A 14,617-nucleotide genomic window follows, 5' to 3' on the forward strand; every position below is an offset into this window, starting at 1 on the left:
TGGCCCAGCCCAGCCTTTTAAACAGCTCCTCTTTGTTTTGTTTCCTGTCCAGACCATGTAATGAACCAAAAAATAACATTAGATAAAAGCATGAACACGACATTTCATTTCTGTGTGACTTTGCACAACTTCTGTCCTTAGTTTGGCTAAAAGAGGATACAGGAAGAGAAAGTTTTTCACCACCTGACATGTCTGAGCCAGTCTAAAAGAAAATCTCAGTTCAGTGTGATGTCTGAGCAAATTGATATTTTCAAGTATAAACAGATGCAGATCTACTGCATATTACCTGCAGACTAAATTTCTAACATTCACTATTCAAAAAAGAGGATTTAGATTCGTCGTTGTAAAGACCTTGAATTGCTCTTAGCTCTCGTGAGAAAATAAACAAAGGTAGATAAGTGTGGGAAAACATCCTGATCATGTTCAGATCGTATCCGATAGTGGCTGTGAAATCTAAACCGTTCTGTCGTAGCACATTTCAACCCAGTGTGGATAGTTTTCAGGAACACAGACGTATAGAGACTGACTGCTGCCAAGCAACATTGCACATATGACAAAGAGTGGAAGTGCTCATTGCCAACAAGCTGCATATGAGTTCTCAGACAGCCATCGATTGAAGTTGATCATTTTGTATCTGAGATATACAGCAGGAGATAACTTCTCATCTTTTATAAAGTACCATTATCATGTCCCTAAACCCACAGTGGAGTTCAGGTCTACTTCACAGCACAGTTAATATTCAGTCAGAGTGTTATCACCAGCTGATAAGCTACTGACTCTCTGTAACAGAGGTGAAACTGAGGTGATGGACGATTGTCTGTATGTTTGTGGGAACACAGACCTGTTCATGTTGAACAGCGCCTGTGAGATTCACTCTTTGTTGCATCATTTACCTTCTGTTCCAGCAGAGAGGTGTCGACTTAATTACACTGTGAACCTGCTCTCCAAATCTTTAAGCTAAGACCTTGGTTTTAACATGGTGTGTGTGTGTGTGTGTGCGCGCGCGCGTGCGTGCGTGTGTGTGTGTGCGTGCGTGCTCTGCAGTGTGGTAGTGGTCTAGTGCAGCATAGCGCAGCTGTGTCAGGGCTGGGGCTGCCAGTTGTGTCCTGTCTTGTCAGCATTATTGTTGCCGGTGTAGGACACTACGCGTGCTGCCAGGTGACACTGTCTCTCTCCATCTCTTTGTCTCTGTCTCTGTCTGTCACATATCCTCTCTCTCAATGCCTTCCGCTTTTTTCCTGCAATCACTTTCTCTCTAACCTACAAACTAGGGCTGGAGCAACTGTTCAATTTGATCATACCACATCTAAATTTCTTACTATTAATATTATATTACCTATTGTCTTTTTTTTTTTTTGATTCATCAATCCATTTTCGATTTGGTCTATAAACTGTCAGACTTTGTTACAATTGTTGAATATTTTTTTAATGCAGTGAAAGGTAAAGATATAATTTAAGATTAATCTCTTAAATGGCTTTTTTTGTCTGATCAAATCCAAAAGTATAAAATGCAGAACAGCAGTATTGTGGTACTTCTACAGCGGGAACAACCTCAAGTGATTCATTATTTATCAAAATTATTGTCAGTTAAATTTTCTGTTGATCTTATTTATTAATTAACTAATCTTTCAGTGCTGTATAGAAAAAATATACATAAGATTTCTCCTCACTTTGAGCTGTTTTTATGAAAATACAATGCAATAAATTGAAAGGTATTTGCTGGTTAAATAATGAGCTGATTTCAGCTGAAGATCGATTTATGTCCTTCAACGTACCTAATGGAAGTGCACATCATTGCATTTTAATTTTCACAACATTAATATTCAAAAGAAGTAGTATCCAATGTTGGGCTGAAGTAGAAACAGTGTCTCTCTAAGTCTCTGCTTCCTCTTCACACTCTGTTGTGCACTCTGATCTGTCAACCTCTCTGTGCTGTAGCTTTATGCCCCATTTCTCTCTGTCTGTCTGTCTGCCCCCCCCCCCCCCCCCCCCGTTTTATTCTCTCCTCATCAACTCTTCATTTCATTCTCTTTACTGTAGCTGTGTGTCCCACTTTCTCTGCTCCCTCCCCAGGCGTTGTATTGCCGTAGTGGCTCTACTGTAATCACAGCTGTACTCTCCACCGTCTGCAGCACCACAGGATGCCTGCTAAAACTATTTCAGTGATGCAGTCACTGACAGATTTTTAGACTTTTAAAAGAGTTCTTAGTTTGTACAGAACAGCCAGTACTGCCAAGGCACCACTGTGCAAGCTCCCTGCTTTACTCGAGTGCCAGGCTGCTCAAGTGCAATAGGCTGTTTGATGTATCTGCCTTTGAAATAGTGTGTAAACCATGGCAGTGTAGGTGTACGTACTGTTGATAAACAACATACAACAGAAGACAATCATACGAAAAATCTAAATTAAACATGTCACTCTAAGTAACATTTATATATGGGGAAGTTTAGTTACGGTTCTGTTGTTGCACACAACGACTGCAGTATTTGGTAGAATGCAGATCTCTGCCAATGCTGAGAATCCTAATTGCAAAGCTACACCTTCTGTAAATAGTTCATTCTTTTTTTACCATTTGCCCTTGGATTTGCTTGTCTTGGAAAAGAGTATATGGTGTATTTTAAAGGTGTTTATAAGCAGAGGTCTTACACATGAAGGAGTTATACACACTAGAAACTATATGTTTGCTGACATAGAAAACCCATCTGTCCTCTGAATCTTAGTCAAATTCCTTTGTAGGTTTTTGTCAATATCTTGCTAAAATGGCTGTAATTAAATGCTGTATGGCTGTAACAGCAGCATACAGAAACCAAGTGGGTTTTTTTTGTGCACTCTTCATCTGTGGTGTGTGTTGTGTGATAATCTGCCAGACTATGCAGGGCCCCATCAAAGCCTGGGTGTTACTCTGAGAACAGGAGAATTTTTTGCAGGCAGCCATCCAATGTTGTGTATGTGCGCAAAAGTAAAATGTATATGTGCGTGCGTGTGTGCGTGCGTGCAGGACAGTGTTGTAAGCCACCATCTAATGCTATGAAGTGTGTTTTGTCCCTCACCCAGGCCCCCTCAGCTAGGAGCTAAATTCCAGACAGGCAAACAAAAGGGGCCGAGTTTGAGTGGGGGTGCGATGGGGTCTTGGCACAGAGGCAGGGACCCTGAGAAAGACGAGATACAGAGCAGAACCGAAGAGAACAGACAGTGTGTGTGTGTGTGTGTGTGTGTGTGTGTGTAAGCCTACGTGAATGATTACAGGCGGATAACCTCGCAGTCCGACACGGTCTCTGCTCTGCCTTTTTGTATGCACGTGTAATGCCATTATCTGCATTGCTATTGTCCCTGCGTGGGTGTCTATGCATAATCATATTGTTGCCGCTGTATGCATTGTTGTTATTGTGCCGGTGTGTAATGGGAATAATTAGACAATAAAGGGACAAGAGGGCGGACAGAGGGAGAGCAGAAGGTTTTCCCACAACAACGAGAACACAACAAGAGAAGAGAAGTACAATACAAGTCTTGATCTATGTTTGTCCCCTGCTGCCTTCCCTTACTCCTCCTTGTTTACCCAGCATCTATAAAACTATATATAATTCCTCTTATTTAATCAAGCTGAGTCAGGCTTCTTATGATCTGGGTCAAACTGCCAGCAAAATGAGACCAGAATTAAACTGCAGCTTCTCTTCATTAATGATTCAGCTCCTCTCATCAACAAGCCTGGGAGCTCTAATTACCGCTGTACATTAAGGCAATGGAGGGATCAGGAGGAGGTGTTCGTCTAGTAGCTATTTTATATGGATAACATAGGAGGGCAGTGCTCCCAACAAAAGGAGAAATGGGGTCAAAAGTCTATTCAAAGCCCCCCCCCCGCGACAAGCATAAGAGCAGAGGCAAATCCTTGAGTAATGCTGCTCATTAGAGACTGAGTTTGGTTCGTTGCTGTTTGCCTTTAACACTGCTGGAGAAACATCGTCATGTGCTGAAGTGGCTCATAGACTGAAGGATTTCCCTCTGATCTTTGTTCAAATACACATATGAAATGACTCGGACAGGAGAAGATTTCTTTATCCACTCCATAATTGCTCACAGAAGATTTTGTGATGCGGTATTAACAAGGTCAATAATTTCATAGTGGAACTTAAAACCTGTTTGATTTAGGTTTTGCATGTTGAAGTTATTTATGCTAAATGGATGGATGGATGGATAAAAGTCAAATGCCAAATGTTTAAACCTCATGGTAATAGTCTAACGTTGGAGACTGTTTTCTATTAAAATTGTTGTGCAGGTTTCTCAAATAATAAATGTGAAAAAATTATTTTGCATTTTGGTGCCGGCATTGATTTATAGTTCAGTGTTGGAATTTTACTGAATGATAGCACCACTGCAAAATATCATGTTTACATGTTTTTGTTTATTTCTTCATATAGACTGACAGTGCGAAGGTTTTCCCTGTCTCATAACTAAAGACAACTACTGTCAGTCATTTATTATTATTATTTTTTGTCGACATTCTTTGATTAACTTTTTTTTTCATTAACCCAGTATTACTAGAGCTACATTAAAACACTTGATCTTAAATTGCAAATGTTTATCTCTATCACCATCAGAAACATGAAGGAGGCAGTGCTTGCTGTCCAAACTGACCAATCACAGTCTTAGCGATCTCCATGTGGTATGTCCATACCTGCCAAAGCGGAGCAGCCTGAGGTGCAGGCGCAGGTCTAGGTGTACCTTGGTGTAACTTATACAAAAACCCTCTGTAGCTACACTGTCAGCCCTTAATACACAAGTATTAGTTAATGTTTAGCCTACCAGAATAACATTTAGTTAACCTTTGATGTGTGTGTTTATACAGTGTGTATGTATGTATTACATTAAAACCGGTAAGTGGTTTCAATTTTCCGTCTGATCGGTCTATACTGAGTGAAGAGAGATAAAATCACAGTCAGGAATACACTGAGAGCTGACTATTCTCATTCATAGTTAATAGACACACACACAGACAGAGGGTTATTCACAGGAGGTACTCTGACATGGGAGTAGAGAAAGAGGCCTGTGTGTTCATTTGTCCCTCTCATTCTGTCTTTCTTTGTCTATCACTCTTCACCCTTTTCCTCTGAGTTTCTCTGGTCTCGTGATCGGCTGTGACTGAGAAGTGGAAGTGTGTTTGTGTAGAGTACTGTGTAGTGTGTTTGACTGTGTGTTGCGCAGTGGAGATGTGAAGGGCCTGGGTATTTAAACATGAGCTAGACAAGCTTTATCAATTCCTCCTTCCTCTATTTCAACATCTTTGTTTTCCTCATGCTGCTCTCTCTCTCTTTCTCTTTCTCTCTCTCCCTTGCTCGCAGACTTGTGTTTGAAGGAGAGGAAAAACACAGATTCAATGCCTGCATAAACAGGTCAAAGGTCAACAGACTGGCAGGCCAGACACATGAATCAAACCCATGCAGTACCACTCTGAAAGTGAGACAGAGAAAAGTGAAAAAAATGCTGACAATCAGTTAAGTTTCTTTGTGTAGTAGAAAAGCAGTGAGAGCTCTGACTGAACAGTTGATTAATAATTCCTGGCACGCAGAGACGGAGACAGAGAGGATGTAAATGCTCAGAAGTTGATTAATGCTGCCTGAAATCAGGGAAGAGAAGCACACAATTAAATCAAGGCTCCCCATAATCCTGTAAAACACAAGAACATTTTGAGATATGAGGGCCACACAGTACAGCTGCAGTGTGTCAGTAGGTTTTTTGTGTGTGTCTCTGTGTGCAGCTCCTGCCATGTGCTTGGCGTTCCATGACTTTCCACAACACCCTGGGGTGCAGGAGATTCAGGCCCAGGGATTAATACCTGGGTTGGCATGGCAATAGTGACGCGAGGCTATCGCCATGTGACAGAAAAAAGAGGTGATTTAAGAGAGGGTGAATATAAGAAGTTATTCTGTTGGCTCCATTCGCACATGATGGAAAAAAGTCTGACATTTTTGTTTGTTTCTCATCTTTAAAATGCACCTAAAGGTGGAATAAGAAACATCACAAGCACAACATTAAATCACTGTGAGCTGAGGACTGAGTGAGCTGCTGATCAATACCAATGACTCAACAATTTCCTGGCCAGCTGCTGAGGTTCCTGCTTCTTGAGCGTCTCTTTTCAGACAGACTCTGTTTAGGAAACAATTCCTAGCTGTTATTTTTATCTTTAAATATTGTCCCAGTGAGCAGCGGTCATGGCAGAAAAAGGAGTGAAAATGTGGGACAGAAAGAGCTGAATGAGTCCAGGAGAGAGGGGGCGTGAGCGAGAGAGCGAGGGGGGGGGCGGGGGGGGGGTTGGTGTATAGGAGAAAGAGGTGAAGGAGGAGAGGCTTAGCTGATAATTCTTCTTAAAGCTTAGATGAACAGCTGATGCACCATGCACTTAATTCAATTACACACTCTCCCAGTGGGCCTCTGTGAGTCTGTTTATGATGATGTGGCTTCCTATTTTTAAAGCACTGAGCAGGAAAACTGACAGAGAAGAATAGAAACTAATGGTTATAACACATTACCAAACAGATTGGTTCTTATATATATGAATGTTTCTCCAACACAACAGTATTGTTCTTCTTCATAGTAATTCACATCAGGGTTTTTAAAATTACAGACTGGTTGTCAAATCACTGCAGCTGCACATGTCTGTCTTTTCCTATGAGTTAATTTCCTAAATGAATCAGTTCATGGCTACGACTAATAATTAATTTCATTCGCGATCAATCTGGCAATATTTTTTTTCAATTAATCAAGTCCACAGCCCATGGTGAGGTCTTTTTATTTGGTTTTATCTGACCAACAGTCTAGACACGATTTTACTATTATATAAAACAGAAACAAGCAGCAAACTCTTACGTCAGAGAAGCTGAAGCCAGTTTTATTTTAGAACTTGAACAATTAATAGTGCATCAAAATTGGTGGTTAATTTATAATAAAACAATGTTACAAGTTCATTGTTATAAGTTTCGTTTAGGTCGTTTGTCATCTTAATGTTTTTTGAAGTATTCAGCTTCTTATCTTGGAGTAAAACTTTTCTTGTATGTACAGTATGGCCAGGTTGGTGTGTGTGGGAGGAGGGGTGTTTGCGTAGGCAAACTAAACTGGTATTTTTCCTTGGGGGTTAAATGCATACCAGGAATCTGTCTCGGATGATATTTGTGAAAACATGCACCCAGGCATACACACATCGCCTCGGGCGATTCTGGAGTTATGTCATTGTGGAAGTATTGTTACTTCACTGTGAGAAAGCAGATTCCTTGAACACGTGGCGTACTGAGCAGGTGTTAGGTCGGAAATAATCAAAATGAGTATGAAACGGGACATATGTACTGTAGCCCCCCCCCCCGGATGAGTAGAATAAATAAGTAAAGGTAAAAACTAATGTCCTGTTAATTAAATGTGAAGTAATCTGCACTTTCTTTGTTTTGACATCTTCTCTCCTCCTCGCATGTATTGTTTCTCTTAGTAGTAGTTTGACATTTTGGGAAACACACTCGCTCTCAGCCGGAGAGCGAGATGAGCAGATTGATACCACTCTGGTGTCTGTACAATAAACATGAAGCTGCTGTGGGGAGGCAATTTGCTTGGCTTAGCACAAGCCGGGTTAACTGTTTCCCTCTGTGTCTTTGTGCCAAGCTAACCTCACTGGCTGTTAGCTTGAGCTTTATATGACAGTGATATCCTCATCTCCCTCTGCTACAGAGCAAATAAGTGTATTTCCCAAAATGTCAGACTGTTCCTTTAATTAATCACCTATGTTCTTAATAACACAACACAGTGTAATATGTGGCTGTGTTTGAGCTCCTCTGTCTGAAGCCTGCTGCATTCAGGACTGTAGTGAAACAGAAATGCACTGTAATTCATTTTATTCACATTTTCATTTTTGGACAGTTTATTGTCGTTTTAGACCAAAACAATCTTTATCTTTGTTTATTGTCAGTTTACCCGACAACCGCTGACTTAACGTCTTATAAGCACCATGTGTGGGTTGTAAGATTCCTCTTGTCCCTCTGATGAGCATGAAATCATGTCCACTTAAAATAAGAAAAGAAAATCTTCAAACAGTACGGTAGTGATGCAGTAATGCAGTGTGCTTCTCACTGAGCTGCAGAGGAATACAGGCGTTCTACTGTAGTAGTGTGCAAATATGGAAATGTGAACTGTGTTGGGTTATATATAACGCAACGCAGTTCACATTTCCACTTATATATCTATATATATAGATATATATATGGGAGGAGTGTGTTACCCAGGGCAGCTGAGTGTCAGCAACAAGAATGAAGGCATCAGTGCATTCCTTCTTTTGTATTCTTGTTCTTTCACTGTCTCTCTGTCTTCTTTTTTCTGTGTTCACTGGTGTGTAATTTATTCTTGAAAAAAAAAAAAGTCAAATTTGCTGCAGTGTTTTCCAGAGCACAAAATGACTCCAATGCTGCCAAAACAAAATAAATACTAATACAAATCCTTTTCATCGCCCCCGTCCCCTTACCTCGAACCTCTTCCTTGATTTCTTACTTTCTCATTGTCCTCCTATTTTCTCCTCTGTCTGTGCCCCTCACCTCCTGTGCATTGTTAATTTGCTTCATATTCTATTTATGTTTCAGTTTCATGCTGACACACACTGCCTTTGTCACACACACACATTTAGTTTTTTTATAATGCACACGCATACACACCCTTCCTAGTGAAATGGCACTTCCTCTCCACGGTCAGAATGTCACACTTTGTCATTAATAACCAAAGCAAAACAACTAATGATGGATGAATGGATTGATTGCATATGTAGAAGCTATATGTAGGCCCTTGAAAACACATCTGCAGTGAATGGGTACAATCCCAAACCTTTAATACATATAAGTATGTTAGTTTAAAATCCATTTTAAGGGTGACTTGAGATTTAATTTTTCTCTGATTTCTCAAATTACACTTCAGTTTGCTGTAATTCCATCTGGTGTTAAAAACGTCTCGAGACCGGCCGTCAGCATGTTCCACAGTGATGAATCTGGCCCTGCCGCTATCCCTCTGTAGTCTTTTATAATGGAGTTCGTAGACAAATACATTACGTTAATTAGACAAACAGAGAGAGACACCATCAGAGTGGCAGGATGAGGCAGCAGTCTGGAGCTCAGTGATGAATGGGGTGGGGGAGTAGAAGGGGAAGCACACCCAGGGGAGGAGGCCCTGCTGTCAGCCTAGCACCAGCAAGACACTCCCTTGGGTGGTCTGGAGGTGGTTGGAAAGATGAGTGTGGGGGGAAAACATGTATGTGTGTGGAGGGATGAGATGGATGAAGAGGAATGGTGTGTATATACCAGCTGTATGAATTTACTGAAGAGCAATTCATCTGATGAATGAACAAGGAGGAAACTCAACTTCAGCACAAAGGAAAAGGCCTCTATCTAAAAACGGACTTGGATGTATTTTTGAATTCATATAAATGCATTATATTGTATTATTATTTATTGATTGTCATTGATTATTTATTGTATGTCACCATACAGTCTTTGTATTCCAACAAACTTGCATGTTAAAGGTCCATATTTGACACTTTCCTGTGTTTTAGTTGAAGTGTTGATCCATAAGAAGATATATTTGAACATATTTCTCTGATTGGCTGACTGTTTTCTGAGTGATCCAATAAAAATATAACAAATTTCAGGTAAACACTCAAATCCTGCAAGGTTGGATGGTGTGTCCAGGTGGGCGGGGCTTGGGGCATGGCTGGTGGTGACAGCTTTGTTGTGACATCACAAAGTTCCAGAAGTCCTGATGGCTGGTTTTAAGGCTCAGTTTCTGAATACAGGCTGTGTGCATTTCTCTGTGGACTGAGGCTTTGATACTTTCACAGTATTAATATAGAACCTAGACCTGCTTTATAATATAACTACACTCCTTTATACTATATGGACCTTTAAAATTTCATGGTTTCACATGTAAATAAATGATGACAAGTGAAATTCTATCAAAATCTGTAACAGCGTGAAATCAAGTCAAGATAGTCCTGCATTTTTTATTTTTTATTTTTTGCTATATTTCTCACTCTTTCAATGAATTTAATTAAGTCATAAAATAGCACAAGGAACTTTTCCATTTCAAGTCATATAGCAGTTTATTATTGCCATTATCCTTTTACCATTCTCTTTTCTTTTTTTTTGTATTTTTGAATATTTTAAGCAACTTACCTGTGAAGTATTCTGTGTAGAATAATGGAGTCTGGCAGTTCATTCTCTCATTTTATAAATTTTTTTCAGCTGTTTCGAGAGGTACGCATCATGAAAACTCTCAACCATCCCAACATAGGTGAGTTACACCACAGAGAATGATCTTGGGTGTGTTTAGATGTTTGGAGGTGGTGGGTGTGTACATGTTTGTGTGTTTGTTTCCATGCTAACATTTCTTCCTCTGTGTGTCACAGTCCAGTTGTTTGAGGTGATTGAGACAGACAAGACTCTTTACCTGATTATGGAGTACGCCAGCGGAGGTGAGTTACATCCCCACCACCCTCATCATCATCATTGCCAAGTATTGAATGGTGCCAATTAGATTCTTTACTTTGACTATACAGTTTCTTTAGAGTTCAGCTGAACTCATTAATTTAGGGTTCAATGCCTTAGTGTTCATCATCTACTGTCACGTTGCTTTATTGCTCTACTCTTTTCTCTCTTGTCTTTCTCCGTGCTCTTCTATTCATCTTGCTCTTTAACATTGTTCAACTGTTTCCCATGCTCTCTGCTAGTTTTTGTAGCTTCTCTGTTTTTCTTTCTTCTCTCCTCATCCTAATCCATTCATCTCTCTCCGCTGCTCTCTCTGTATGTTGTGTGATCTCTCACTTTAATGCCTAATAAGGAGACAGTAGCTCACCAGCCGACATGCTGCTCTGTTGATCTCAACCTCAGCTTTCTGTTTTACCTTCCAGGATCTTCAGAGTGCACATACACACATACACACACACACACACACACACGCTCACGTAGAAAATATGTATGGACGCTCGCACATGAACACATTTGAAACGGTTTAATTTAAGTGTTCAAAACAAGGAATGTGTCTTCACAGAAATAAAGCAGAAGTTGTTGATGATTTCATACTTGACAAACATGACACTTGACCTGATGGCTGTTATCAACTGTTAGCTGTTTACTTTGAGGAGCTGAAAAATAATGTTAAACCAGGAAGAACGAACATTTAAGGACCAACTTATTGGAAGTCATATAGTTTTTTTGTCTCTTTCCTACACATGACAACATACACATACCCATATGCCTTTACTCATTTTAGTCAGGTCACTCGTATCACGTTTCAACCTTTTTACAGTATTATTTATTTATTTATTTATATAGCACTTTTCACAGACACGAGTCACAAAGTGCTTTACAGAGTCAAGATCAGTCACAATCCAAAAACATCGAAAATACACAACACTAGGATACAGTAGAGTATCCAGTAAAATACACATCGTTTATCTGAAAGCCTGTTTAAACAGACAAGTCTTTAACTGCTTTTTAAATGTATCACTACATTTGCTCCTGTAATGCATGAAATCAAATTAGTGTGAGCTTGACACAGACTTGATTCTCAACTCACAAACCTCTGGCAGAGTGTTGGAGGTTTTAAAACATTTAAACACACATGAACACTTACAGGTGGAAGAAAAATCACTATATATGATTGGATTGGTTATATGGAGCACTGGACTTGTAAACACACTCCATGCCTGCCTGAGCTGCAGCATGTCTTCATACTGTTTGTTTCTCCTCCAGGCGAAGTGTTCGACTACCTCGTGGCTCACGGCAGAATGAAGGAGAAAGAAGCCAGAGCCAAGTTCAGACAGGTCAGTAAAGCCCTCATACCTTACCTCACCTGTCCAATGCCTGTTCATCTGTCTGTATGTCCCTTTACAGCTGCCCTGTGAGCACGACTGATAGCTAGTCGGTAGAAATCAGTATAAGGAAAACTGCAGTCACATTAGGGTTGAAAAGCAGCACAAAGCAAAGTCTGGGCTGATTAAGAAGAGATGCAGAGGTCAGATAAATTCATCATACTCAGCAAAAGTTATGGGAGCTGAAGTCTGAGTTCATGTGGCTCATTGTTTACAGTCACAGCTTTGCTTGTAACTGGGCAGTGTGGGCCTAAAACAGACCGACACAGAAATGCAGTAAACTTTTCCACTGTGGTTCAGACCAAATAAAACAAACAGTAAGTGTGATCGCACAGCAAGAAATTCACTCATCTGCTTTTCATTCGTAATGTTGCTCAAGGAGGCATGTGTGAAATGGAGCTCCTAGTTTAGCCACCATTTACATGATGTAAGTACAAACATGAAGTGCAATTTTCTTCTCTTGTTTGATGTCTTGTCTTCTCTCTCTCTCCTCAGATTGTGTCAGCAGTGCACTACTGTCATCAGAAGAACATTGTTCACCGAGACTTGAAGGTGATTACACAGAGAGAGAATGAAAAGGGTCCAAAAACCTTATTCAGATAAACAAAAATCTGTGACAGTTAATGTCTGACTGCATATATGAATTTTACACATATTAATAAATAAGCTTGTAGCAGACATTTATTTTAAAGCTGATATCTAACTAAGTAACCAAAATGAACTTAAAAACAACAGCTACAATTTATTTAAATCAGCCATTGCAAAAGAAAACGCATCACTTCTTGAAAGAACAGATGGACTCCAGCCTTAAGTTAAGTCGTATGTGTTTCACTGTCTATGTTGTTTCCCTGCAGGCGGAGAACTTGCTACTAGACGCAGACTCGAACATTAAAATAGCCGACTTTGGCTTCAGTAACGAGTTCACTGCTGGCAGTAAACTGGACACGTTCTGCGGTTCCCCACCCTACGCTGCCCCGGAGCTCTTCCAGGGGAAGAAGTACGACGGTCCAGAGGTGGACATCTGGAGCCTGGGTGTCATCCTGTACACTCTGGTCAGCGGGTCGTTGCCCTTTGACGGGCAAAACCTGAAGGTGGGTGTCGTGTAGGCTGTGTTGGCACAGTATAATGTCATGTGAGGAGACTGAAAGCTCCCGTCAAGTGATTTCTGAGGTTTTAACTTGAGTTCAGTGAAAATGGGCACAAAGAAATAAATCCTTATTGCTATTTGACTATTTTTTGTCAATTATTTTATATATACCAAAGAAAATTAATGTACTATAGAGACATCAATATAAATTTATTTTAGATACAGTCACATATCTCCTTACCTTCAGTTTGAAGACCAGAACACCAGGCAGTTAAAAGTAGCTGTTACACATTTTCTCATTTTCTTGCCTTCTATTTTATTTTATTTTTTTCAGTTTTGCTCCTGTAGCGATCACATGTCCTTTATGAAAGGAAAAAAAAATCAGTATCATAACAAGATTATCAAAAGTATCATGTAAGAGACATTGTTGTTAGTGAGGTTGAACTTTATGTTAATGTTAACGTAAAGTCAGAATTGAAATCTGCAAATAAGTTTTCCTACTGCATTTTATCAGTTTTATAACCGCACAATTGTGCATCATAATATCACATCATACTTAATTTTAGTAATTATAATATAATATGAGTAATATTGATTCAGTGTTCCTGTAGCTGAAACTCAATGCGTCTGCCTGTGTTTTGTGTTCAGGAGCTGCGGGAGCGTGTTTTGAGGGGGAAGTACCGCGTGCCCTTCTACATGTCTACAGACTGCGAGGGAATACTGCGCCGCTTCCTGGTTCTCAACCCTGCCAAGCGCTGCTCGCTGGAGGTGAGCAGGAAACTTAACAACAATATGAGAAGGGAGGCACATACAATACATACATGAGCACATCAGTGTCTGAATGTTGAGCTGTACAATACAATCTACTTAAGGGTCTGATTGCCCTGCATGTCTCATGTCTGTAGGTCATCTTATCTTTCAAGGACAACAACAATAAATTATAACACACACAGTTGAACAAAGGCACACGAACTGAATTGTTGTTGAGTATGTAGATTAATGAAAAGAATGAAAGTTACACTTGGGGGAAAAAAAACAACAAAACATTATTGTGTGTCTGTACTTTGTTACTGTATTTGTCAAGGCTTCTTTCTCCTTCTCCCTCCTCACCAGCAAATAATGAAAGATAAGTGGATCAATGTCGGCTATGACGGCGAGGAGCTGAAGCCCCACGCAGAGCCTGTGGAGGACTTCAACGATACCTGTCGAATCGGTGAGAAACACACACGCCTTTTACCATTAATTTATTTATCATCAGAAATAAAATTGATCACAAAATCATTAACTAATAACCATGTTGCACGTTACAATAACAGTAAACAGAAATATTCAGTGAGGGTGAACTGGGAACATCTGGTTAAGGACACTGTCAGCAGTCTTCAACTCCCACAGGTTGGAGACAGAGAATCTGTAGTCGGCCATGTTCAAGAGCCTCCTGACTTTTGGCTTTTAAATAAGTACTGGTGAACTTATGTATTGTTCAGCCCCTCGGGGATTCCCTTACATGAATGTCCTATGGGATGCCATAATTTAATAACCATAAATGCTTAAGCAAACCTACATGGTGCTCCAGATATGTGCTGGCACCAGGCTTTCACACCAAGTGCTAAAGGTTCACACCAAGGTTGAACCTTTCATAAATGCACAG

The 14,617-nt window shown here is 40.2% G+C and overlaps 1 protein-coding gene across 1 annotated transcript in view; it reads left to right on the forward strand.

The window, feature by feature from the left end:
• LOC111216877 (MAP/microtubule affinity-regulating kinase 4-like) overlaps positions 1-14,617 on the forward strand; it is a 56,478-nt gene that overhangs the window by 22,940 nt on the left and 18,921 nt on the right. Inside the window, exons 4-10 of the mRNA XM_022738519.1 lie at positions 10,255-10,303; positions 10,419-10,484; positions 11,764-11,834; positions 12,378-12,434; positions 12,737-12,973; positions 13,618-13,737; positions 14,083-14,182. Coding sequence (XP_022594240.1) covers positions 10,255-10,303; positions 10,419-10,484; positions 11,764-11,834; positions 12,378-12,434; positions 12,737-12,973; positions 13,618-13,737; positions 14,083-14,182 — 700 coding nt within the window. The remainder of the gene's footprint in view (positions 1-10,254; positions 10,304-10,418; positions 10,485-11,763; positions 11,835-12,377; positions 12,435-12,736; positions 12,974-13,617; positions 13,738-14,082; positions 14,183-14,617) is intronic.

The sequence above is a fragment of the Seriola dumerili genome, unplaced genomic scaffold, assembly GCF_002260705.1.
Source record: "Seriola dumerili isolate Sdu_G_001 unplaced genomic scaffold, Sdu_1.0 BDQW01000036.1, whole genome shotgun sequence".
Lineage (NCBI taxonomy): Eukaryota > Metazoa > Chordata > Actinopteri > Carangiformes > Carangidae > Seriola > Seriola dumerili.